The sequence below is a fragment of the Galeopterus variegatus genome, unplaced genomic scaffold, assembly GCF_000696425.1.
Source record: "Galeopterus variegatus unplaced genomic scaffold, G_variegatus-3.0.2 Scaffold4492, whole genome shotgun sequence".
Taxonomy (NCBI): Eukaryota; Metazoa; Chordata; class Mammalia; order Dermoptera; family Cynocephalidae; genus Galeopterus; species Galeopterus variegatus.
This window is the reverse complement of record NW_007730603.1, coordinates 161,911-182,513: the sequence shown is the minus strand read 5'-3', so window position 1 is coordinate 182,513 and position 20,603 is coordinate 161,911. Positions and strand designations below refer to the sequence as shown.

At 35.9% G+C, this 20,603-nt stretch overlaps 1 protein-coding gene across 1 annotated transcript in view; it reads right to left on the bottom strand.

Annotated features, from left to right (window-relative positions):
- Positions 1-20,603, bottom strand: part of USP12 (ubiquitin specific peptidase 12) — a 135,358-nt gene that overhangs the window by 4,863 nt on the left and 109,892 nt on the right. The window contains exons 4-5 of the mRNA XM_008587681.1: positions 12,309-12,522; positions 3,464-3,693 (exon numbers count right to left, since the gene is read on the bottom strand). Of these exons, the coding sequence (XP_008585903.1) occupies positions 3,464-3,693; positions 12,309-12,522 (444 nt within the window). The remainder of the gene's footprint in view (positions 1-3,463; positions 3,694-12,308; positions 12,523-20,603) is intronic.

The following is a 20,603-nucleotide window of genomic DNA, read 5'->3' as shown; positions in this document are numbered from 1 at the left end:
GAATGAATGAATGAATGAATGAATGAATGAATGAATGAATGAAAGCAAACATACCATTTACATTAGCACCACCAAAATGAAAGACTTAGGTATAAATCTAGCAAAATATGTACAAAATTCATGTAAGGAAAAACTACCAAATTCTGATGAAAGAAATCAAAGACAGCTAGCTGGTTAGCTCAGTTGGTTACAGCTTGGTTTGATAAGACCAAGAGCCAGGGTTCAATTCCTATACCAGCCAGTCACCAAAACAAATGAACAAACAAAAAAGAAATCAAAGAAGTAAATAAAGAGATAGTCCATGTACATGGATAGGAAGACTCAATATTGTCAAGTCATCATTTCTTCCCAATTTGATCTCCAGATTCAGCAAAATTCTAGTCAAAATTCCAGCAAGTTATTTAATCGATATTGACAAACTAACTCTAATTTTCATATAGGGAGGCAAAAGATCCAAAATAGCCAACACAGTATTGAAGGAAAAGAACAAAGTCAGAGATCTGACACTACCAGACTTTAGGACTTACTCTAAAGCTACAGTAATTAGGACAGTGTGGAACTGGGGAAAGAATAGACAAATAGATGAATGCACTGGAATAGAGAGCCCAGAAATAGCCCCACACAAATATAGCCAACTGATCTTTGACAAAGGAGCAAAGGCAATTCAATAAAGAAAGGACAGTCTTTTCAACAAATGGCACTGACATAACCAGACATTACATGCAAAAAAATTAATCTAGACACAGACCTTATAACACCTTACAAAAAAATTAATTCAAAATGGATTACAGATCTATATACAAAACGCAAAATTATAAAACTCCTAGATGATAACATATGAGAAAATCTAGGTGACTTTGGGTTTGCTGATGACTTTCTAGATGCAACATCAAAAGCACAATCCATGAAAGAAAAAGTTGGGCTTCATTAAAATTAAAATCATAAAATTAAAACATTAAAAACTTCTGCTCTGCCGAAATCACTATAAGAGAATGAAAAGACAAGCCACAGACTGGGAGAAAATATGTGCAAAAGTTCTATCTGATAAAGGACTGATATGATATCCAAACTACCAAAAAAACCACCCCAAACCAAAAAACCAAACACGTGAAACTCAACAATAAAAAAACAAGCCCAATTAAAAAATGGACAACAGATCTTAACAGACACCTCACCGTAGAAGACATACAGATGGCAAATAAGCATATGAAAAGAGGATCCACATCACATATCATTAGGGACTTGCAAATTAAAATGAGAAATCACTACACATCTATTAGAATGGTCAAAATCCAAAACGCCAAACTCTGGTGAGGATGCAAAGAAACAAGAACTTGCATTCACTGCTGGTAAGAATGGAAAATAGTAAAGCCACTTTGGAATACAGATTGGCAGTTTCTTACAAAACTAAACATACCCTTACTGTACAATGTAGCACTCTTACTCTTTGATATTTACTCAAAGGAGCTGAAAACTCACATCCACACAAAAACCTGCACACAAAGGTTTACAGAAGCTTTATTCATAACTGCCAAGACGTGGAAGCAACCAAGATGTCCTTCAGTGTGGTATACTCACACAGTGGAATGTTATTCAGCAACAAAAAGAAATGACTTTCAAGCCATGAAAAGACAAGACGAATTTTAAATGCATACTGCTAAATGAAAGAAGCCAATCTGAAAAGGCTGCACACTGTATGATTTCAACAATAAAAAAATCTGGAAAAGGCAAAACTATGGTGGTAGTAAAATGATCAGTGGTTACCAGGGGTTGAGGAGAAGGAATAAGCAAAATAGAGAGGATTTCTAGGGCAGGGAAACTATATTCTTTACAACACTATATTGGTGGATTCATCTCATTATACATTTGTCAAAACCCATAGAACACAACACAAAGAGTGAACCCTATTATAAACCACAGATTTTAATTAATAATAATATGCATCAACATTAGCTGATGGATTGTAACAAATGTAGCACACTAATGCTAGACGTTAATAGTAGGGGAAAACTGGGGAGGAATGGGATATGGGAATGCTCTGTACTTTCCACTCAATTTTTCTGAAGTCTATTAATTTATTTTATTTGCTTATGTTTTTATTTATGGTGGCTGGCCATTATGGGAATCCAAACCCTTCACCTTGGTGTTATAATACTGTGTTTTAACCGAAGTCTATTAAATTAATTTAAAAAAAAAAAAAAAAAAAAACTGTTCCTTATTGGTTGCTGCCAGTGTAAGTTCATCTGATTTAATAAATCAAGCAGACTACGTTACTCTTCCAAACATCCAAAAACACTGCTCTTACCTTTCTTGCTTGCAGACCCTCTTTTCCAATGGCCTATGCTACCTTCCTATACTATTAAAAATCAGTAGTACAACCATCATAGTAAAGACTAAATCCAGCAAATGGAAGCTAAATTTTGGAGATTTTGATGAGGAGCGAGATATTTGTGTCTCCCCACAGAGTGCCTACGAGTTACAAGGGGATAAAATCCAGTCGTCATAAAGTGGAAAAACTGAACAACACCTTGACTGGGTGATCAAAAATTAATTTCACCAGTTAGCAGCAGATGGATATTATGCCCCTCACTGTGATACCCCGAGAAGGACGCAACAATAATCACGTATTATTCTTGCAAAGACTGTTATAACCTGCATCTAATTAGGAGGAAACATCAGATAAACACAATAGAAGAACATTCAATTAAAAAAAAAAAAGAGTGGGACATACTTTTTAAAAACATAAATGTCATAACAGACAAAAAAGACTATGAAGTGTTTCGAATTAAAGGAGGCTAAAGAAACATGGCAATGCAATGCCCAACTCTAAGCAGGATTCTGTACTGAATAAGGGGAAATGCTATAAAGGACAACACTGCTTCAATTGATAAAACTGGATAATGGATGTTTGATTAAATAGGTTTGATCTTTCATTCTACAAGTGAGAAATTAGATGACAAGGTAAGAATATAACAGGAGTTCTGGGTTATCTGATCCTAGGAATAACCAATTTTCAAGCTTCCTCTTTACAAAGTGTCCACCAAATAGGTATTTTCCCCTCCTCGAGTGTATACAGTATGTTTTAGGTTTTATTCCAACAGATACTAAACATAATTGCAGAAAAAGGAAAAACAGAAACAAATTAACACCTCCCTGACCTGTAAGTTTCCTGTCACATACAACTTCCAAAACATTGTTCTATTTCCTCCTAAATTCAAACAAAATCAAATAATTCAAACTGTAATAAGTATCTTTCAAAAACCTCAGGTATTCACTGTCAATAAGCAGCATTACAGGAAAGTACAGATAGAATCTTTTCCTCTGAAAAGTGTATCTTTAACATTTATTCTATACATAAGAACCTACAACTTCCAAGTTCATCTAGCATACTCTCATCCTCAAAGAGTAACTATAAACATAATTAATTAAAATTTTCTGATACAAAATCTTATGATATACTTACAGTTTCACAAGTAAGACATCTGGTTTCATTAGTTAATGTTCCCTGAAAAATCTCATGGACCCACGTTGGGTCTGGTGTGCTGTTGTTATTTTCACTGTCAATATTACCATTAGGTAAGCGACCATTTTGTTTTTCCTGCTTTCTCTCTTCTTGTAAAATATCAGCAATTGTATTTAGTAGGTAATTTAAGAATTCATGGGCATCTTGTTGCATGTAGTTGTCAAAAAGCTCTAAAAATAAAAATATGATATTAGAGAATTATTTCAGAATAGCTTTATAAAACAAACACTATAAAAAAGATCTAGTATTTTATCAGAACTAAAAGTTGAAATGTTTAGTACTGTTGGTAATGTACAAGAAATAAATAACTCACATGTAAAAATTATGACTGAATTTGGGGAAAATAAAGTTAGGATGAATGAAAATCTCTTTTAAAAAAAAGCAAACAAAAAAAAAAACCAGGCTGGCTGGTTAGCTCAGTTGGTTAGAGCATGATGCTGATAACACAAAGGTCCAGGGTTCAATCCCTGTGCCAGCCAGCCGCCAGAAATAAGTAACTAAATAACTAACTAAATAAATAACAATGCTAATTGATCCATGAGAAAAGAGAAAAATTTACCCATTTACATAACAGGTACTTGAAGATAAGAAGCAACTGCTTTTTATTAGCTCATCTAATCTATTATTCACAAATATTACAACCTGGCAAGGTTTAAAGCAGAAGCTGGACAACCACTTGCTGACGTCAAGCCAACTGCTTAAGAACTACAAAGTTCATTAAAAATAAATTACTGTGCCATACATCTGAGAGATTCTGATCTGGCAGGTGAGGGGTGAGGGCCTGGAACCTGGGGCTTTTCAAGACCCCTCCAAGGGATTCTGACATGCAGTCAAGTTCTGATGTGGTTATCAGGAATTATCTATTTAATTCAGATAATCTCTAAAATCCCTTCCAAATGTGAAATTTTTATAACTCAATAAGATGTTCCCTGTAGTTATTATACAAATGAGTAAATATAATGGAAATACTGGAGGTGCTAACATCAAGTGCTTTACCCAGTGCCTTGGCATTACAGAACCCTACGATAGAATGATAGGGACTTTAGAGGCAGTATCTCTCACAACTGTGGGTTACTGCCATTACCCTTATTTTAAAATGAGGAAATGGAACCAGAGGGTAAAGTCACACTACCAGGAAATAGCAGAGCCACACTGCAAACCAGGCAGTCTGACTCCACCATGCTACGTACAAAGTAACGCCCAGTATGAGCCTCCTAACAAGAACACATACGAATTATTCAAGAAAATGCACTGATAAAAGTTACCTGTTTAGGAAATTTATTTTTAGATCTTCAATGAACATTTAATAAATTCCAGAAAAATTCCAGTTTACATTTAAAAAATGAATGCAAACAAATTTAGAAGAAAATTTAGGGACAGCCTTTCTAAGACAAAAGGAATTAATATTACATTTCAGAAGAGCTACAGATATGACTGCATAAAATTAAGTTCTATGAATTAGAAACCATTTAAAAAGTTTAAAAAAACAACAACAGTGAAAATTATTAACATTTTCATCATATAAAGATCTCATACAAAAAGAAAACCAAAGTGGGCAAAGAACTTGAAATAAACAATTTGTAGGAAAAAAAAATTCAAAAGGCTAAGAAACATGAGAAAATGTTCATCCCTATGGTAATAAAAAAAAGGTCTTTATTATCCCATCTATGAAATGGGATACCATGTTCCTCTGCAAAGTTACTATAAACATAAAATGAGAAAAGTGAACAGATTTATTGGGGAGGTATATTCAAAATAAAGAATGACTTTAATCTTTGTGTCAAAAAGACCTTTAAAAAGTATCAATTTAAGGTGGAGGTGCTCCTAAAACTGTTTGGATTGGTATTATGGTTCTACCTCTAATGAGGCAATTTACTTAACCTCCCTGTGCCATAATTCCTCATCTGAAAAGCAGGGTTTACAAAGAACCTACTTCACAAGGTTTTTATGAAGATTAAAAGTGCTCAGAACACAACACTGTAAATGCTCAAAGATCCTGAACACTTGCTATTATTATTATCATTGCTGTTACTAAACAAAATACAAAACCCACAAAGGAAAAGATTAACTACATAAAAATTTAAAACTTCTGTATGGCAAAGACAACATAAATGAAGACAAATGACAAACTAGGAGGACATATTTCCATATTAACATCCAGAGTATATAAAGGCTTAATATCCAGAATATTCGAAAAATCCCTTTACAATACAAGAAAAGGAAAACCAACCAGAAAACTGGCAGAGGAAAATAACAGGCAATTCAGAGGAGAAATACAAATTCTCAAATGTTACATGACAAGTGATTGGGAAATAAAATTAAAACAATGACAAAACGTCATTTTTGCCCATCACAATGGCAAAATAAAAAATGACTTAAGTGTCTAGTGCTGGCTTGAGTGTGGAGAAATGGGCATTCTCAACTGGCATGGCATGTTTTAAAGGGCTATCTTGGTAATGCCTTTAAAAGAATGCAATCTGGTTCTTCTAGATATCAATGCCAAGTACATACCTGTGCATATAGTAAAACAAGTGTGGATACGGATGTTCATTTATGTAACAGCAAAAGTCTGAAAATGTCCTAAATGTTTATCAGCAGGAGAACGGTTTATTTAAATTATGGTATAATTTTGTTATACCACTGGGCAACAGTTTAAAAGAAGTAATTCCATATGAACTAATATGGTAAAATTTCCAAGATATTAAATGAAACAAGGATGCTGAACCTGTGTAGTGCAAGCCCCCCCTCACCCAATCCACTAACAGTCTCCTTTCCTTCATTTTCACACTACAAATATAAGTTTGATTCACTGACTCTGAATCTTCCCATATAAGAATTTTTACTGACATTTGCATTATACTGTAAAATTCACATTAAATCTTTCATGTTTATTATTTGTTTTCACATATCCAAATCCACTCCACAAATTTGGTTCTCAAATCAAATACAATAATATCAAGAATGCAACTGGAGTCACACTTCATTTCTCTGCTGTAAGTTTAGCCTGAGGGATTCTATTAGCCTCTATCAAACTCCCTATGTTATGTTTAAGAACAATGAAAGCCATGAGTTCTAACAGTTACTGCATTTAGCCTAATCTAACACCCAATTGATCTTTCACTTGCTGTATTGCGTGCCCACTGGATTTTGCCCATGAGGGTTAGTACTGCCAAAGCACTGTAACACCATTCTCCACTCTCTGCTCACACAGCAGAAGACACCGCAGCTACTCTCAACACTGTGAGACAGCCTGCAACTCTGCAAACCCTCTCAGCAGTCCACTCCACCTGTCCAAGGCCAGGCCAAGTCATGCTTAGAACCCTCAGATGGCTCCACCATTGCAAAGGTCTAGACCAAAGCTGAGATAACCGAAGCCAATTATCTTTAAACTTGCCTCTCAATGCAGTAATCTTCCAGCCCCGAAAATCACTCCTCAACCCAATTTCTATGCTCTGCTACTCTCATTTACTTATTGTATGTGCCTTATTTCCTTCCTCATCCTTGGAATTTTCTTCATTCCCAACCCCTGCTGCTGCTCCTTCTACAAAACACATTCTGTTCTAAACAAACTCCCCATCTCTTCAACCTTTGGCATTTTCTAGTTCCCTGCTGCCACTTATAAACCATTACCTTCACTTGCATATAAAAACTCACCCTCAATCAAAAAAGTGCATAAGATCTAACCATACTACGACCCTTGACACTCCTCTGAGGCCATCTGACAACCTCCCCCTCACCCTGGTGGCATCACTCACGGTTTTTCTCTCCATGCCGACTCCTGCTCTAACTCTGACACTTAGTGTCCAGGAAGCTTCCCTTTTTTTTTTTTTTTATTGAAACATAATTGATTGTATATATCCGTGGAGTGCAAGACTGAACATCGATACCTATGCAAGCGGCTTCCTTAAGTGCACCTGAACTCTGTAGCAATCAAGGGCCTCATCTTTTACTCACTCACCCACCCCCAGGTCACAAATCTAGAACCACCCACATCAAGGAGGTCTACTGAGATAAGAACTAATTATGCTACAGTTGGTTAGGGGGCTCAAGAAAAGTGGAAATAAATTAGGATTTAAAAAGAAGGATGGAGGAGGACTAGCAGAAAGGTTCTATAAGCACTGAGGGCCTAGTTAAGGTTGGAGATGACTCATTCACTACACTGGGTAAGCTACATGCTGGCTCAATGCCACAATCTAAAATAGTCTAATTTTTCCCCATTAAAAATTTTACTTTAGCATGTATGCATGCATATAATTATTTCAAAATAATTACCTTTTTTGTAAAGCAAAAATATGCAAAAGTTTTCGTTTTTTAAAAATTTACATCTTTTTTTGAATGTTCTTTTTAACATAGAAGAGTGACTTCATTCAGAGATACCTCAACTGACTTGAATGCCCTGAAAATGAGATGCAAGGTAAACCAGAAAATATTCTTTAAACTTTTGTTGAAATATTTCTAAAATAATTTACAGTCCATTTTCTATAACTATAGTATACTGAACATGCCAGAATCTTGCAGTGTCATAAAGCAGCCACTATAGTTTTAAAAATATCAACCAGGATCACATAAATGTCAAAACAATGTCAATGGGATGACCTCGGAAATGGTCTTTAAAACCCTGTGAAATATATTACATTTGATTTTTTAAACTCTGGTTCTTGTATGGTTTGCTTTCTTTTCTGCTAAGTAACATAATGGGAAAGGTGGACTTCAAACTTGCTTCGGTAAATTAAACAAGTTCATTCATTCATTCACTCATTCAACAAATATTTAGTAAGCACCTACTATGTGCCAGGAACTGGATTATGTGCTGGGAATACAATGGTGAGCAAAAACAAATGGGTTCCCTCCATCACGGAACTGACAGTCTAATGGGAGAGACAGACAATTTCATTATTAAATAAATGTATGATTGTTAACTTTATAGTCCTGACACAGCTGCAACATTAATGCAAAAAAATAAAAACAAAATCACTGCTTAAAAACAGGTTATGTCTTCTTCATAATCAGAAATACATATAGCTTTCATTACACAAAATACTTTTTACACTTGGGAAAAATTAATTGAAATGAACATGAGAAATTATTCAAATCTATTTAATAGGTGTTATTTGTGAACAAATAATGTTTCCTCACTCAAAGAAGATCACTCTTAAATAAGCACATACATGTGTTTTTGTATCTCTCCCCAGCACCTGAAACACTGTTGTGCGTGCAGGTTCCTTGAGCACAAGGACCTTTTCTATCTCTTTTACTGCCATATCTCCACTGCCTACAGCAGTATCTGTCACACATTAGATGTACTTAACATTTTTTGAATGAATGAATGAATGAATGAATGAATGAATGAATGAATGAACGGACAACAGGGGTTGAAACAGCTAAGATGATATAAAAAAGAGTACATTTGGCCCAAAACAACAATTTGAGCTATGTAATATTGCTAAGATCCAGTCAGAGCGCATTACTACCGATGTCCATTGACGTGGCCCTCAAGCCCATCTTAAATGATCCTGAATTGTCCAGTTGAGAGTTAACTCTAGCTAACACAATTAGATCACTAACCTGTGTTCATTTCTTCCAAAATAATAATAGGGTGCCTACAGGAAGTAATTTTAAACCGATAACTTCATTTCTTACCTAGAGTACTACCAATAGCCCCCCTGCTGGTCTCCCTATCTCTACGCTTATGCTGTCCAGGTGCACCCATTGCACCCCCACCCCACCAGCAGCCAGAGGGATCTTCTCCTAACGCGAACCGGAACATATCATCCACCTGTTCAAAACCCTTCAATGGCTTCCCATGGCTTTCAAAATAAAACCTAAGCTGCAGGCCTCTGCCTCTCTCTCTAACTTTATCTTCACCTCATTCCATTCTCACCACACTAATTTTCTTGCCATCCTTCAAGCACTCAGGACAACTGTACTTTCTGTTCTTTCTACTTGTAACATTTCTGCCTCAGATCTTCAAATGGCTTCTCACTTCAAATCTCTGATCTAATGTCACCTTATCAGAGACCTTCCCCAGCCACCTATATCTAAACAAGCAACTCCCTCATTCTCTGTCCCCTTTCCCTGCTTTCTTTCTCTTTATAGCAGTGACACACATATTACATAATTGCTGACATCTGACTACGCCACTAAATCATTAGATCCCTAGAGGCTTATTTCTATGGTTGCAGTTCCTAGAAAGTGCCTGGCACACACTAGGAAATCAATATATAATTATTAACCAATTCAAACATTCATGCTATATGCAGGAGTACTGTGAAACAGTTCTGTTATGCTATGATTAGGTAACAGGATTAAAATTTTAATAACAAAAATTAATTAATGAGTAGGAATTAAAATTGAGTCTTTCCAAGGGATATCAAAAAGATCAGCAGTGTAAAGCAACAGTGGCTAAAACAATATGGAGCTGAAGGACACTGCTTTAGGAAGAACCATCCAACAGAACTAGTTAGGGGAAATACTGAAATGGGTAACATATTTTCCAGGCTTAAAACAAAAAAATCTAAGAAGGAAAAATATGCAATAGGTAAAGCATTAAATCCTATTTGATTTGTATGCTCTTCTCTACACAATTCTCAGTGAAAAATTAAAAAGCCAAAAATATATTTCAAAACATATTTACGAATGCCAGCAACATAATAATAAAAATGCCTTCCTATTAAATAAATAGTAAAAATACTTTCCTAGTAGATATTATTTCGAAGTTCAGAAAAATGAAAGAAAATGGGTTTGGAATAATTATTCATTCTAGAATCAGACTCATTCAAATAAGTATTTAAGAAGTTACTGTGTTAACAATTATTCTGCCTAAATACAAAAAAAATCAGAAAATATTGAATCATTAAAAAATTATTAAAAAATACTGTAAAAATATCCCTGCTTTGACAAGCAAACATGTAAAGCCGTACATATACAACCACAAAGAACTTAAACTCTGTTCAACATGAGTGTCAACCTAACTAACAAAATCATTGTGCACTTAAAGAGCACATGCAATAGGTTAAACAAGAAGGTGAAGAAAAATGTACCATTAAATGAAAAGGAGAATAACATGTACGCTGTGTGAGTTGCACACTGCTGATGTTGAATATTTCTAAGATACTAATGAAGTCACCAAGAAAGGATGGCATGTTCAATTAGCATGTACATGAACCTTCTACTAGGACAAAACCTTTAAAGTTTCATACCAGTACAGATAAAAAGACTAAGACTTAATCGCTCAATCCATATTCTAACAGATTGTGTTGGGCTTTCTTAAAAACAGAAGACAACATACAGATCTGTTATCTAAGAAAGTAAATAAACACTTAGCTTTCATTAGGGGAAACAAAAATTATGTATTTTTGTAAACAATTAATCAACTGTTCTATATTTGTATGTGAGGAAAATGAACAAATCTTTTAACATGTGTATCAGATTGGAGAATTACAGCTTATGGCCATGCCATGCTATTTCAGAGTCCTTTTATATTTCAGGGAACTCGATTTGATCCAGGCTTATCTCAACTCACATGATAATGAACAGTGTCAAATGACAAATTTAAGGGCAGGATCACACATTAATGTAGTTAATAACCAAACTTAAAAACTTCTCAAATCACATTTCTGTGGGCATCTTTCTATTGATAGGTAACAATTCAAACTACAAATACCATTCAGCTTTATTTCTACAATCATTGAAATGCCTGCATTGGGGCCGGCCCGGTGGCGCACTGCTACAGTGCGCCGCTTGGGAAGTGCGGCGGCGCTCCCGCAGAGGGTTCGGATCCCACATACAGACTGGCTGCTCACTGGCTGAGCGAGGTGTGGGAGCAACACCGAGGGTTGCGATCCCGTTGCCGGTCCCGGTCCGGTACAGGCGCGACACTGAGGGTTGCGATCCATTGCCGGTCACGAAAAAAGACAAAAAGGAAAAAAAAAAAAAAAAAAGAAATGCCTGCATCAAACAAAACCCAGAATTCTACATGCTATTTAAATTCCATTTGAATTTTTGAGGCAGCATACCATATTAAATAGAACACTGGGCTTAGCTATCAGGAAGAAGTAAGCTTGTATACCATCTCTGCCACTTGTTACTAACTCTCTGTGACACTGGACAAATTACGTAAACTTCTCTGAGCCTCAATTATCTCATGTAAACTGAGATAAGAATGTCTAACATACACTTGTTGTGAAAAGTAAATGAAAACTATTTCAAAAGAGAAAAGAGAAGTGAGGCTTACTCAGTAACTATTATGAAAAGGGGTGGCGGGTAGCAGGGATCAAAACCTATCTACCCCAAGGCAGAAGGTCTGAATTCTTACTCTGGCTCTTTTCTTCCCCTGAGGTGTGATTCCTGGCAAGTTTCTAGCTTCTACTTTATTCATAGCTAAAATGGGAGAAAAAACATGCTATCTCAGGTTATTGCAAGGATCAAATGAGTTAACATACATGAAACAACTAGGAAAATAATAAATGCACAGTCATGTGAAAAAAAACTTTATTCTGGATAGAAAAGCCAAGCAGGCAAAAAAGAGAAATTACAATTTCTCGTTTCCTGGCATATAGAATTTTATCTTTGTATAACACACTTCAAACATTAATCACACCTCATATTAATTACTATGAGAGCATATCCTCAACTGAACTAGTATCTCTTAAAGAAAAGAACATCATCTTTGTTTTTTCAATGGGTATCAGAAATAAAGATGAGGCTCAATAAATGCTTGAATGGCAGTACCCTATGTTTGATCTTACTATTATGTAAGCAATGCACTGGAAAGTAGAAGAATTACCATTTTCTTTTCGTAATCTCGTTATGAACTTCTTAGGAGGTATCACTCCAACCTTTTTCTTCTGGGTGGCTATGCTGTGGAAGAGATCTGCTAAGCATGTAAGAAGGTTCTCCTTCTTCCTAGGTTGACTCTTGTATGCTAGAACTTTTTCCCGAAACGGACGACAGAAATAAAGTGCTTGAAGAACTGAATTGCAGTAGCAGGTATTCCCAAACTAGAATAGAAAAAAATTTTTTTTTGTTAAATTTGGGCAATACATTTTCACAAGAAAGAATTTCTCTGTGTATAGTTGAGAGAACAGAAAGAGAAGATAGGGAATTTATAATCCACATAAATTAAAATGTATCTGAAAGTACAGAAGTAATTATTCTGCAAATTAGCCATTTTAACATTAAACGGATGCTTTAGGCATCAGTTTCAGGTTTAAACTGAGGAAAATATATCGTATAAATTTAAAGTCAACTAAAATGGTTATTTACAGGGGAAGAGGGAAAAGAGTGGAGAAAAGGATGAAAGTGAGACTCCTGTGAATGTACATTACTATATAAACAGTTTATTTTATACCCTAATTTTTAAAAAATTAAATCAAAAAATAAAGAGAAAAAATGTTAAAACTGAAAACAAATAGAAATAAATGAAATCTAAATGTGTATCAAGTTGGTGGTAGAACTACATAGAAAAAAGAATAACTTTAGGTGACTTTTAAAACACAGAATTTTTTACATGCCTAGTGAGAAATAGTCTAAAAATAAAAAGAACCACAAAGACACCTACTAATAGTGTTATTTTGAAACTATTATAGCTACATTATCGGATAAAGCAAGCAAGGAATTATGTTAATACTCTAGGAACCAAACTTTTTAATGTAAAGGATAAAAAGATACTGTAATAGAATTCAGAAAAGTGAAAATCCTGTAAACATAAATTGGAAATATCAGTATAAACCCATGCCTTTGTATAACTCTTAAAGTGTATGTAGGGGGTTGTGGGTGTGTGTGTGCATGTGCAGCATGTATGTTTGCATGTGCATGTGCGTGTTTTCAAATTTTGTCCACTGAAAAGGTATGGCAGCAATGAGTTTCCCCTGTACCCAGATTTTCCCACCAAAAGGAACTAGGATGCCTTGGAGATATGGCTGATACAAGGTCTGGGACAAGAAATGCACAACCTACGAGATTAGCCCCTGGACACCTTTTTGTGTAGATAGAAAAGTCAACTTTCGTTCATAAAAATTACTGCAATGGATTAAAACATATAAAAATCCATCAATTTAAAATGACAAAAAAAAAACAAAAACCCCTCATTTGTCACCATTAGAGGTTTAGAGGATGCAAACTAACATATAAAAAGAAAGCATCAAAGTTTTATCTTGCCCTTCTTATAAGACATATTTCAGGGGTACTGAATAGTTGATGAAGGAAGTTCTTGTTTATACAATAATTGCAGCAAATAAAATCAGAAGAGATGATTGTCAATAATGGATTAGGCAATAATTATCAATGGATGCCAAAAGCATTATGTTAAAGGATACTAGGGAACAAGACAGATCAGATCTAAATCCCCAGCACATTTCAGCATCACTGAAAGTGAAAGCCGAACACGTCATGTCTTGTGATGTACCTCACATTCTATGAAGCATCCTTGCCTTAAAAAAACAAAACAACCAATTCATAAGATATTCAGGCAATAGAGGAACAGGTTAAACAATATCACAAAGAAAGAATAGGCCAAGTTTGAAATGTGGGATAATTCCTAGGACAAATGACCTGATTTCTCCACAAATTAATGATATGAAAAAGAAAACAGGTTGGGAAGGACTTAAGACATAACACATTGCAAATGTAATGCGTGGAGTTTACTTGGATCCTGATCTGAAAAAACAAACTATAAAAAGTCATCTTTGAGATGAGAGAAAACATCTGAATATGGACTAGTACTAGATGATATTAAGAAGTTATTACTGGGGCCAGCCCCGTGGCTCACTAGGGAGAGCGCGGTGCTGGTAGCGCCAACGCCGCGGGTTCGGATCCTACATGGGGATGGCCGGTGTGCTCACTGGCTGAGTGTGGTGCGGACGACACCAAGCCAGGGGTTACGTTCCCCTTACCGGTCAAAAAAAAAAATTTATTACTAATTTTGTTAGGTGTGATAATGAGATGATCATGTTTTTAAAAATGTCCCTGTCAGTTTGAGATGCATAACTAAACAACTAAATATTTAGCCAAAACAACATGATGACAAGGACGTCCTTTTCCAAGGGGGCGGGGCGGGGGGGGGAAGCCAAGTGGATGAATAAATTGGCAAAATACTGGTGACTGTTAAGCTAGGTTGATGGGTTCGTGGGTTTCATTTTATTTATCTCACTATTCTAGTTTTTTTAAAGGAGGCAGATGTTTAATCTTTGAGGCAAGGTGTATCATCATGTGTCAAATTCGTAGTAAACATAGGATCTAATCAGTATAAATTCAGAAGGAAGACAGAGACTAGGCACAGCCAGTAATTCCAGGGAGAAAAATCTTAAAAGCCCTGCTACGTTCAATTTCCTGTCTGAATGTTTCTTTTTCTTTCAGAGAGATTAAAGAAATAAGACCTCTATGCCCCACTAAGATACACTGTACTATTAGAATCTCATGTGAAAACAGGAGTTATCAACTTTTTGAAGACACATTGGAGACTCAAGCCCTCTCCAGATAGGGATATCAGACCCAGTGAGGACGTATTACCTCTTACATTGACACTGTAGTCAGAGCCAAGGCACTGGTTTGAGAAAAAGAGATGCTTTAAAGGCTTCCTAGAGAAAGGCTAAAAGAAGTGTATGATAATGATATCAGTAATCATAAATATAACTATGGATATACTCTAATGAAACCTATCCAGGGGTTACGGACATCTGCATTAGAATCTACAATGTTACCAAGATTATTTTACCAACTATACAATATAAAATCATCTGAAGATACTAGTATTTGTGTTTTTTTGTGGTTTTTACAATTTTTTTGAATTGAAACATAATTGATTACACATATTTATGGGGTACAAGTTGACTATCAGTATTTGTGTACAGTATGTGAAGATCAAATTAATACTACTAACATGTTCATCATTACAAATCATAATTAATCTTTGTGTCCCTTACCCAATTACTCCCTAACACCCCGCCTTACCCCCCTCCCCCACCTCTAGCAACTAAAGGTCTCTTCTAGCCTTCTGAAAGTGCAAAGTTTTATTGTGGTCTTTCTTTCTCACAAGTGGGGGGAAAGGAAGGAATGAAGGACGGAAGAGAGGGAGGGATGGGGAGGGAAAACTTCTTTAAAAATGTAATGTATTATATACATTAAAAAATAAAAGAAATGTAAGATAAAGTGTACATTTTAAATTTTTCTTATTTATTACACAAACTTGTTATTTTTACTAAAAATTAATATTGAAGTAAGAGCAATGAGACTGAGTAATAAGCTTTTTTGTAAACCATGGGTTTTAGATTTTAAAACAGTGATTTGATAGTCTGGGTTTACTTCAAGTTATTTGGATATGTGGTTTTAATAGCTATCAAAACTGAAAAAGATATCTCCATAAAGGTATCTAAAGGTACAAGTGAAGAGTCTCGTTGACTGCCTTTGCTTTATAAATCATGATACTGAATTTTCATTCCTATCTACCAAATTTCTTTGAATAAATTCAGTGAATGTCTGCCTTGAGAGAGCATAGCATAGTAATTAAGTACACAGGATCAGAAACCAAACTGTCTAGGTTCAAGGCTGATTCTGCTGTATGACCCTGGGAAATTATAAACCACCTGTTGAACAGTTTCTTCATCTGCCAAATGAGGCTAATAACAGCCCCTACCTCTTGGAATTTTTTAAAGAATTAAACGAATTATCCACATAAAGCACTTACAAAAATTCCTGGCACTTCATCACCTCATAGTTACTTTTAAAACAACCTTAAGTTAACTGAAATTAGATCATATAAATGTTTAAGTCTGCTTTTAAATTCTAACAGATTTGCAACAGCAGAAATGAGTAAGGGAGGGTGACACTGTGAACCCTTTGGCATCATGGAACTTAAAGTGACATACAATCATACCATACGTGGACAGAGTAGGGGCCAGAACATCCATGCTAATAATTAGTAAAGTTTATTCTATCATTTTCAGATAAAAATAAACATTAGAAATCTTAATATTTTCTTCCCATACCCACACTTCATTTGGATGGAGACTACTAGTTTTAACCACCGTTATGTCAAAAGTATTACCTTTTTAAAATGTTGAAAAGGGACCACTTTTGAAGAGGCACAAGTTCTTCCACTGTCCCCTATGCCAGACTCAGGTGATGCTGTCTGTCCTGTAACTTTCCCCTCTAAGGAAATGTCCTCTTTCCACCAACCAGTTCCCGATTAGGTGGCCATGTTTTAGAATGCTGTATCTGCACATTCTCCTACCCACTACCCTCACCCCAGCTGAGTAGATCAGTGAGTACCTAACCCAGAATCAGTCTTTCCATACTCTAGGCCATGACATCCATTCCTCACCCCACGCCCTTATTTCCCTGTCCCATGCTTCCTTGTAGGAACTGATTTCTCTTTTCTATGCAAATTCTGTCAGGATGTCAATCACAAGCCCTTTCACAGACCCTGCAACAGGCTTGGACTTGATCCAATCTAGCCAGAGTATGTGGGCCAGAGCTCTAGCCAGGCTTGACATGAACATTCTCTGGGATCTCCAACAACATAAACCTCAAGTAAGCCATGGCCATCAGTGGAGAGAAACTGGATGAGAATGAAATCAGTGCAAAAGAGACAACTGTCTAATCAACTTCATAATCCACAAATAGAAAATTTCATTTTTATTTATCACTGTCCTCCATAATAGACCCTGCTCTAAATAATGACTACTAGCAATTCAAGTTAAATATTAGCCTTTGATAAGATGGGCTAGGAACGCAACTATAATTTCATAATCAAGATTCTGGGAAAAAAGCACATTCTATAGTAGCCTCACAAATGAATTCATTGAAAGCCCAATCTACTTGCGTGTTAGGGCCTACTTGTATTTAAAATTAATAAAGAACTATACAATAATACAATGAAAGAAGACTATTTAAAAAATAGTAGGAAAGAGATACCACTAGTTTAAATCACTCTCTATTTTCCACACTACTAAAATAAGTACTAACCAGCTACAAGATTAAAGGAAAAAGGTAATCTGATTTTCAGATTAAACCAATTTGTTTTCAAATAATTTAGCTGACTATGTAAATAGCTGACACATAAGTGGGATATTTTACAGGAAAAGAAAGCTTCCAAAGGCTTTGGGTATCCAAAGGTCCCTAAGCCACATTAAGTATTTCTTTTCTCTGATTTATAATACTATCAGGAATATTAATGTATCTATAGGAGATAAACCAATAAGAAATCCTCTACTCTATTTATGATAGATATTATTAAAAGTAAGCTGCCATACGAACTATTATTTGTGAAAATATTCTTCCAAGATAAAAATAACAGAAAATAGGTTGTTATTAACAATGCTGAGAGTAACCATACTGTTTAATTTACTGCAAGTTTAATTAAATTGTGGTTATTTTTCTTCTCTCCATTAAGAAAAAAAACTGCCTAAATACACATATTATTTCCCAAAGGCAAGTGTTTTTGAGTGATCCTACCACTGTCTGGTAGAAAAAAGGGATCCAATCAGGTACATCTAAGAGGATCTCTTTCAGTATATACTTTGTAAAAAGTAATTAAAATAAACCTGGAAATGCACACTTAGCTAATAGCAGACTGATAAACAGAAAGCATACATGTATACATGTACCTCATTTTAACAAAATCCAACTGTTAGAAAAGACTAACCACAAAGTTCCTTAAAGAAGCTACACTCCAGTACTGTTCACAACACGTGGCAGACAGGTATAGGGACAGGAAGAAAAACAAACTGTTGACCTCTGAATTAACTAAGCCACCATCCCCCACAAAAAGGTCCAACCTTGATTTCTAAGGGACATCTGTGAATAAGTAGTGTGACAATTCTACAAATAAAGAAGAGGGAGGGGAACAAGAGAGAAACAGAAGAGTGGTAATAATTTAGGACATGAAAAATAACACTTATAGAAAATAAGGTTAAAGGCACAGGACAACAGCTGCAAAGCAGCCTGAAGTATAAATCCCAGAAGAAGTTAATCACACTACCAGTTCTGCTACAGCTACTCTGACCACCAATTTTTCTGTGAGTATAATTCAAGGTGTTCATCAATTTTTAATAGCTGGTGCCCTTGGCCCCCTTAGAGATCTCAATTTTTGTTTCATAATGAGGCAAAGAGACAAGAAACTATATTTCTACTCATCGCATGAATCTCGCCAGGAGATAAAGGCAAAGCTTTCCCTTACTAACTTTATTCCCTCCTGCTTCTCTTGATTTTATTGTCACTTGGCTTCATGGAGAAGCATAAATACAATCTTCTGATTTAGACAGATCCACGGGGAGTAAAGACTCATGCCTTCTTAGAAACCCCCTTTTTTTTACACAACTGACATTAGTATTACTGTCAGTGATACTGATACCATATTAAATTAAGAACATAGCAGCAGAAAAAGTATTATAGAGCTTTAGAACTCAGTTCATTTTTACTTAGGATGTTATTTTACTTGTTCTCAGGCTACCTGCAAAGAAGAATTTAGATGGAAAAGTTGAAATACTTATTTTATACAGGAGAAGGTTAAAGGTAAACTGCATTCAACACACAAAATACTGCTGTATTACAGGATATGCGTTCTTCTGGAACACTATCAATAGGAACAACCATTCAAGACACATACTAGCTTTGGAATCTGAACCTTAATAAGCATGTTAGTCAGAAGAAAATGGTAACAAGATTGAAGAAACTGGGGTTTTACCATCCCAGAAATGAGGCTTTTGATCACTAGACAACTGCTTATGAGCATGAACATTTTGGATGTTAGAAGCAGAGGCCAGACTTCCTGTTTAACAAGGGAATTAAATATATTCATTTAACTCTACTCCCCGTGCAACCCTAGTAAAATGACATTAAAGGAATAGATTAGGTAAAAACTCAGAAGGGCAGAGAGTGTGATAAAGAAGAAAACTGCAGACTAGAGATGTCAGCAAACTCATAAAAGACAGAAGGCAGATGGAGAAAAAGTAGAAGCCCAAGTGCATGGAAGGAAGACAGAAGTGAGAAGAAAGCTGGCTCAGGGCTGGCCCGGTGGCGCACTGGAGAGTACGCCACTTGGGAGCGCGGCGGCGCTCCCGCCGAGGGTTCAGATCCCATGTGGAGACCGGTTCCCGCTCACTGGCTGAGTGCGGTACAGGTGCAACACCGAGAGTTGCGATCCAGTTACCGGTCAGTAAAAAAGACAAAAAGGAAAAAAAATAAAAAAGAAAAGAAAGCTGGCTCATTCCTGAAGGCTCAGGAATAGCGAGGGGTGGGGGGGTGGGAGGAGGACCAGCAGTGTCTAAAAACACAAGTCTGGTTGTAAGTCTAAAAGGACCATTTAGATACCCAAGCACTTAGGCTCTCTTCCAATCCTGTAAAGGGCGACTGCAGGCTTAGTCTCCACAGAAGCTAAGCAGGAGAAACTGCATTTGAGGACCCTTGGGAACCATGGAGGACAGCAGCACAGGATTGAATAAAACCCTGAATTAAGCCATTCTTACGTGTGACTGGAGGAACCCTCCCAGCAGAAAAAAAATAGTCCCATAAAAATGGCCTCTAGTTACTGAAATGGGAAAGGGGGGAGGAGGGGCTAGAGACTTTTTTTTTTTTTAAGTCTGTTTGCCAGGAAGTCACTCTAGAAAAAACCCAAAGTAGACAAGCTCCACAAAAACTTCAATCCATTTTTTAGAATATCAGTTTTATATATGAATGAAATTTGAGGAAGGCTTCCAGCAAGAGAGTTTAACACAGGAAAAAATTAACTCAGAGGTCTTAGGAAAAATCCAGTAACCACAAGAAAACCTCAACAACAAAAAAATTATAAATAATATCCTGAGAAAAATAAGAGAAGATATTGCCTCCATAAAAGATTAAAAAATAAAAGTACCTTTCTATGAAATAAAAGTACAAACAGCTGAAAAACAACCAAAAAAATCAAAGTAACAGTCTAAAATGCAGAATAAAAAGGCAGGTGACAAAATGGGGAAAAAATAAGAAAATTAGAGAAATTAGTCTTTAGTGTTTTTTTTTTTTTTTTTTTTTTTTTTTTTTTTTTTTTTTTCCCGGTCCCGCCAAGGGACCCCAACCCCCAGTTTTCCCCCTTTCCCGGCCCGGGGCC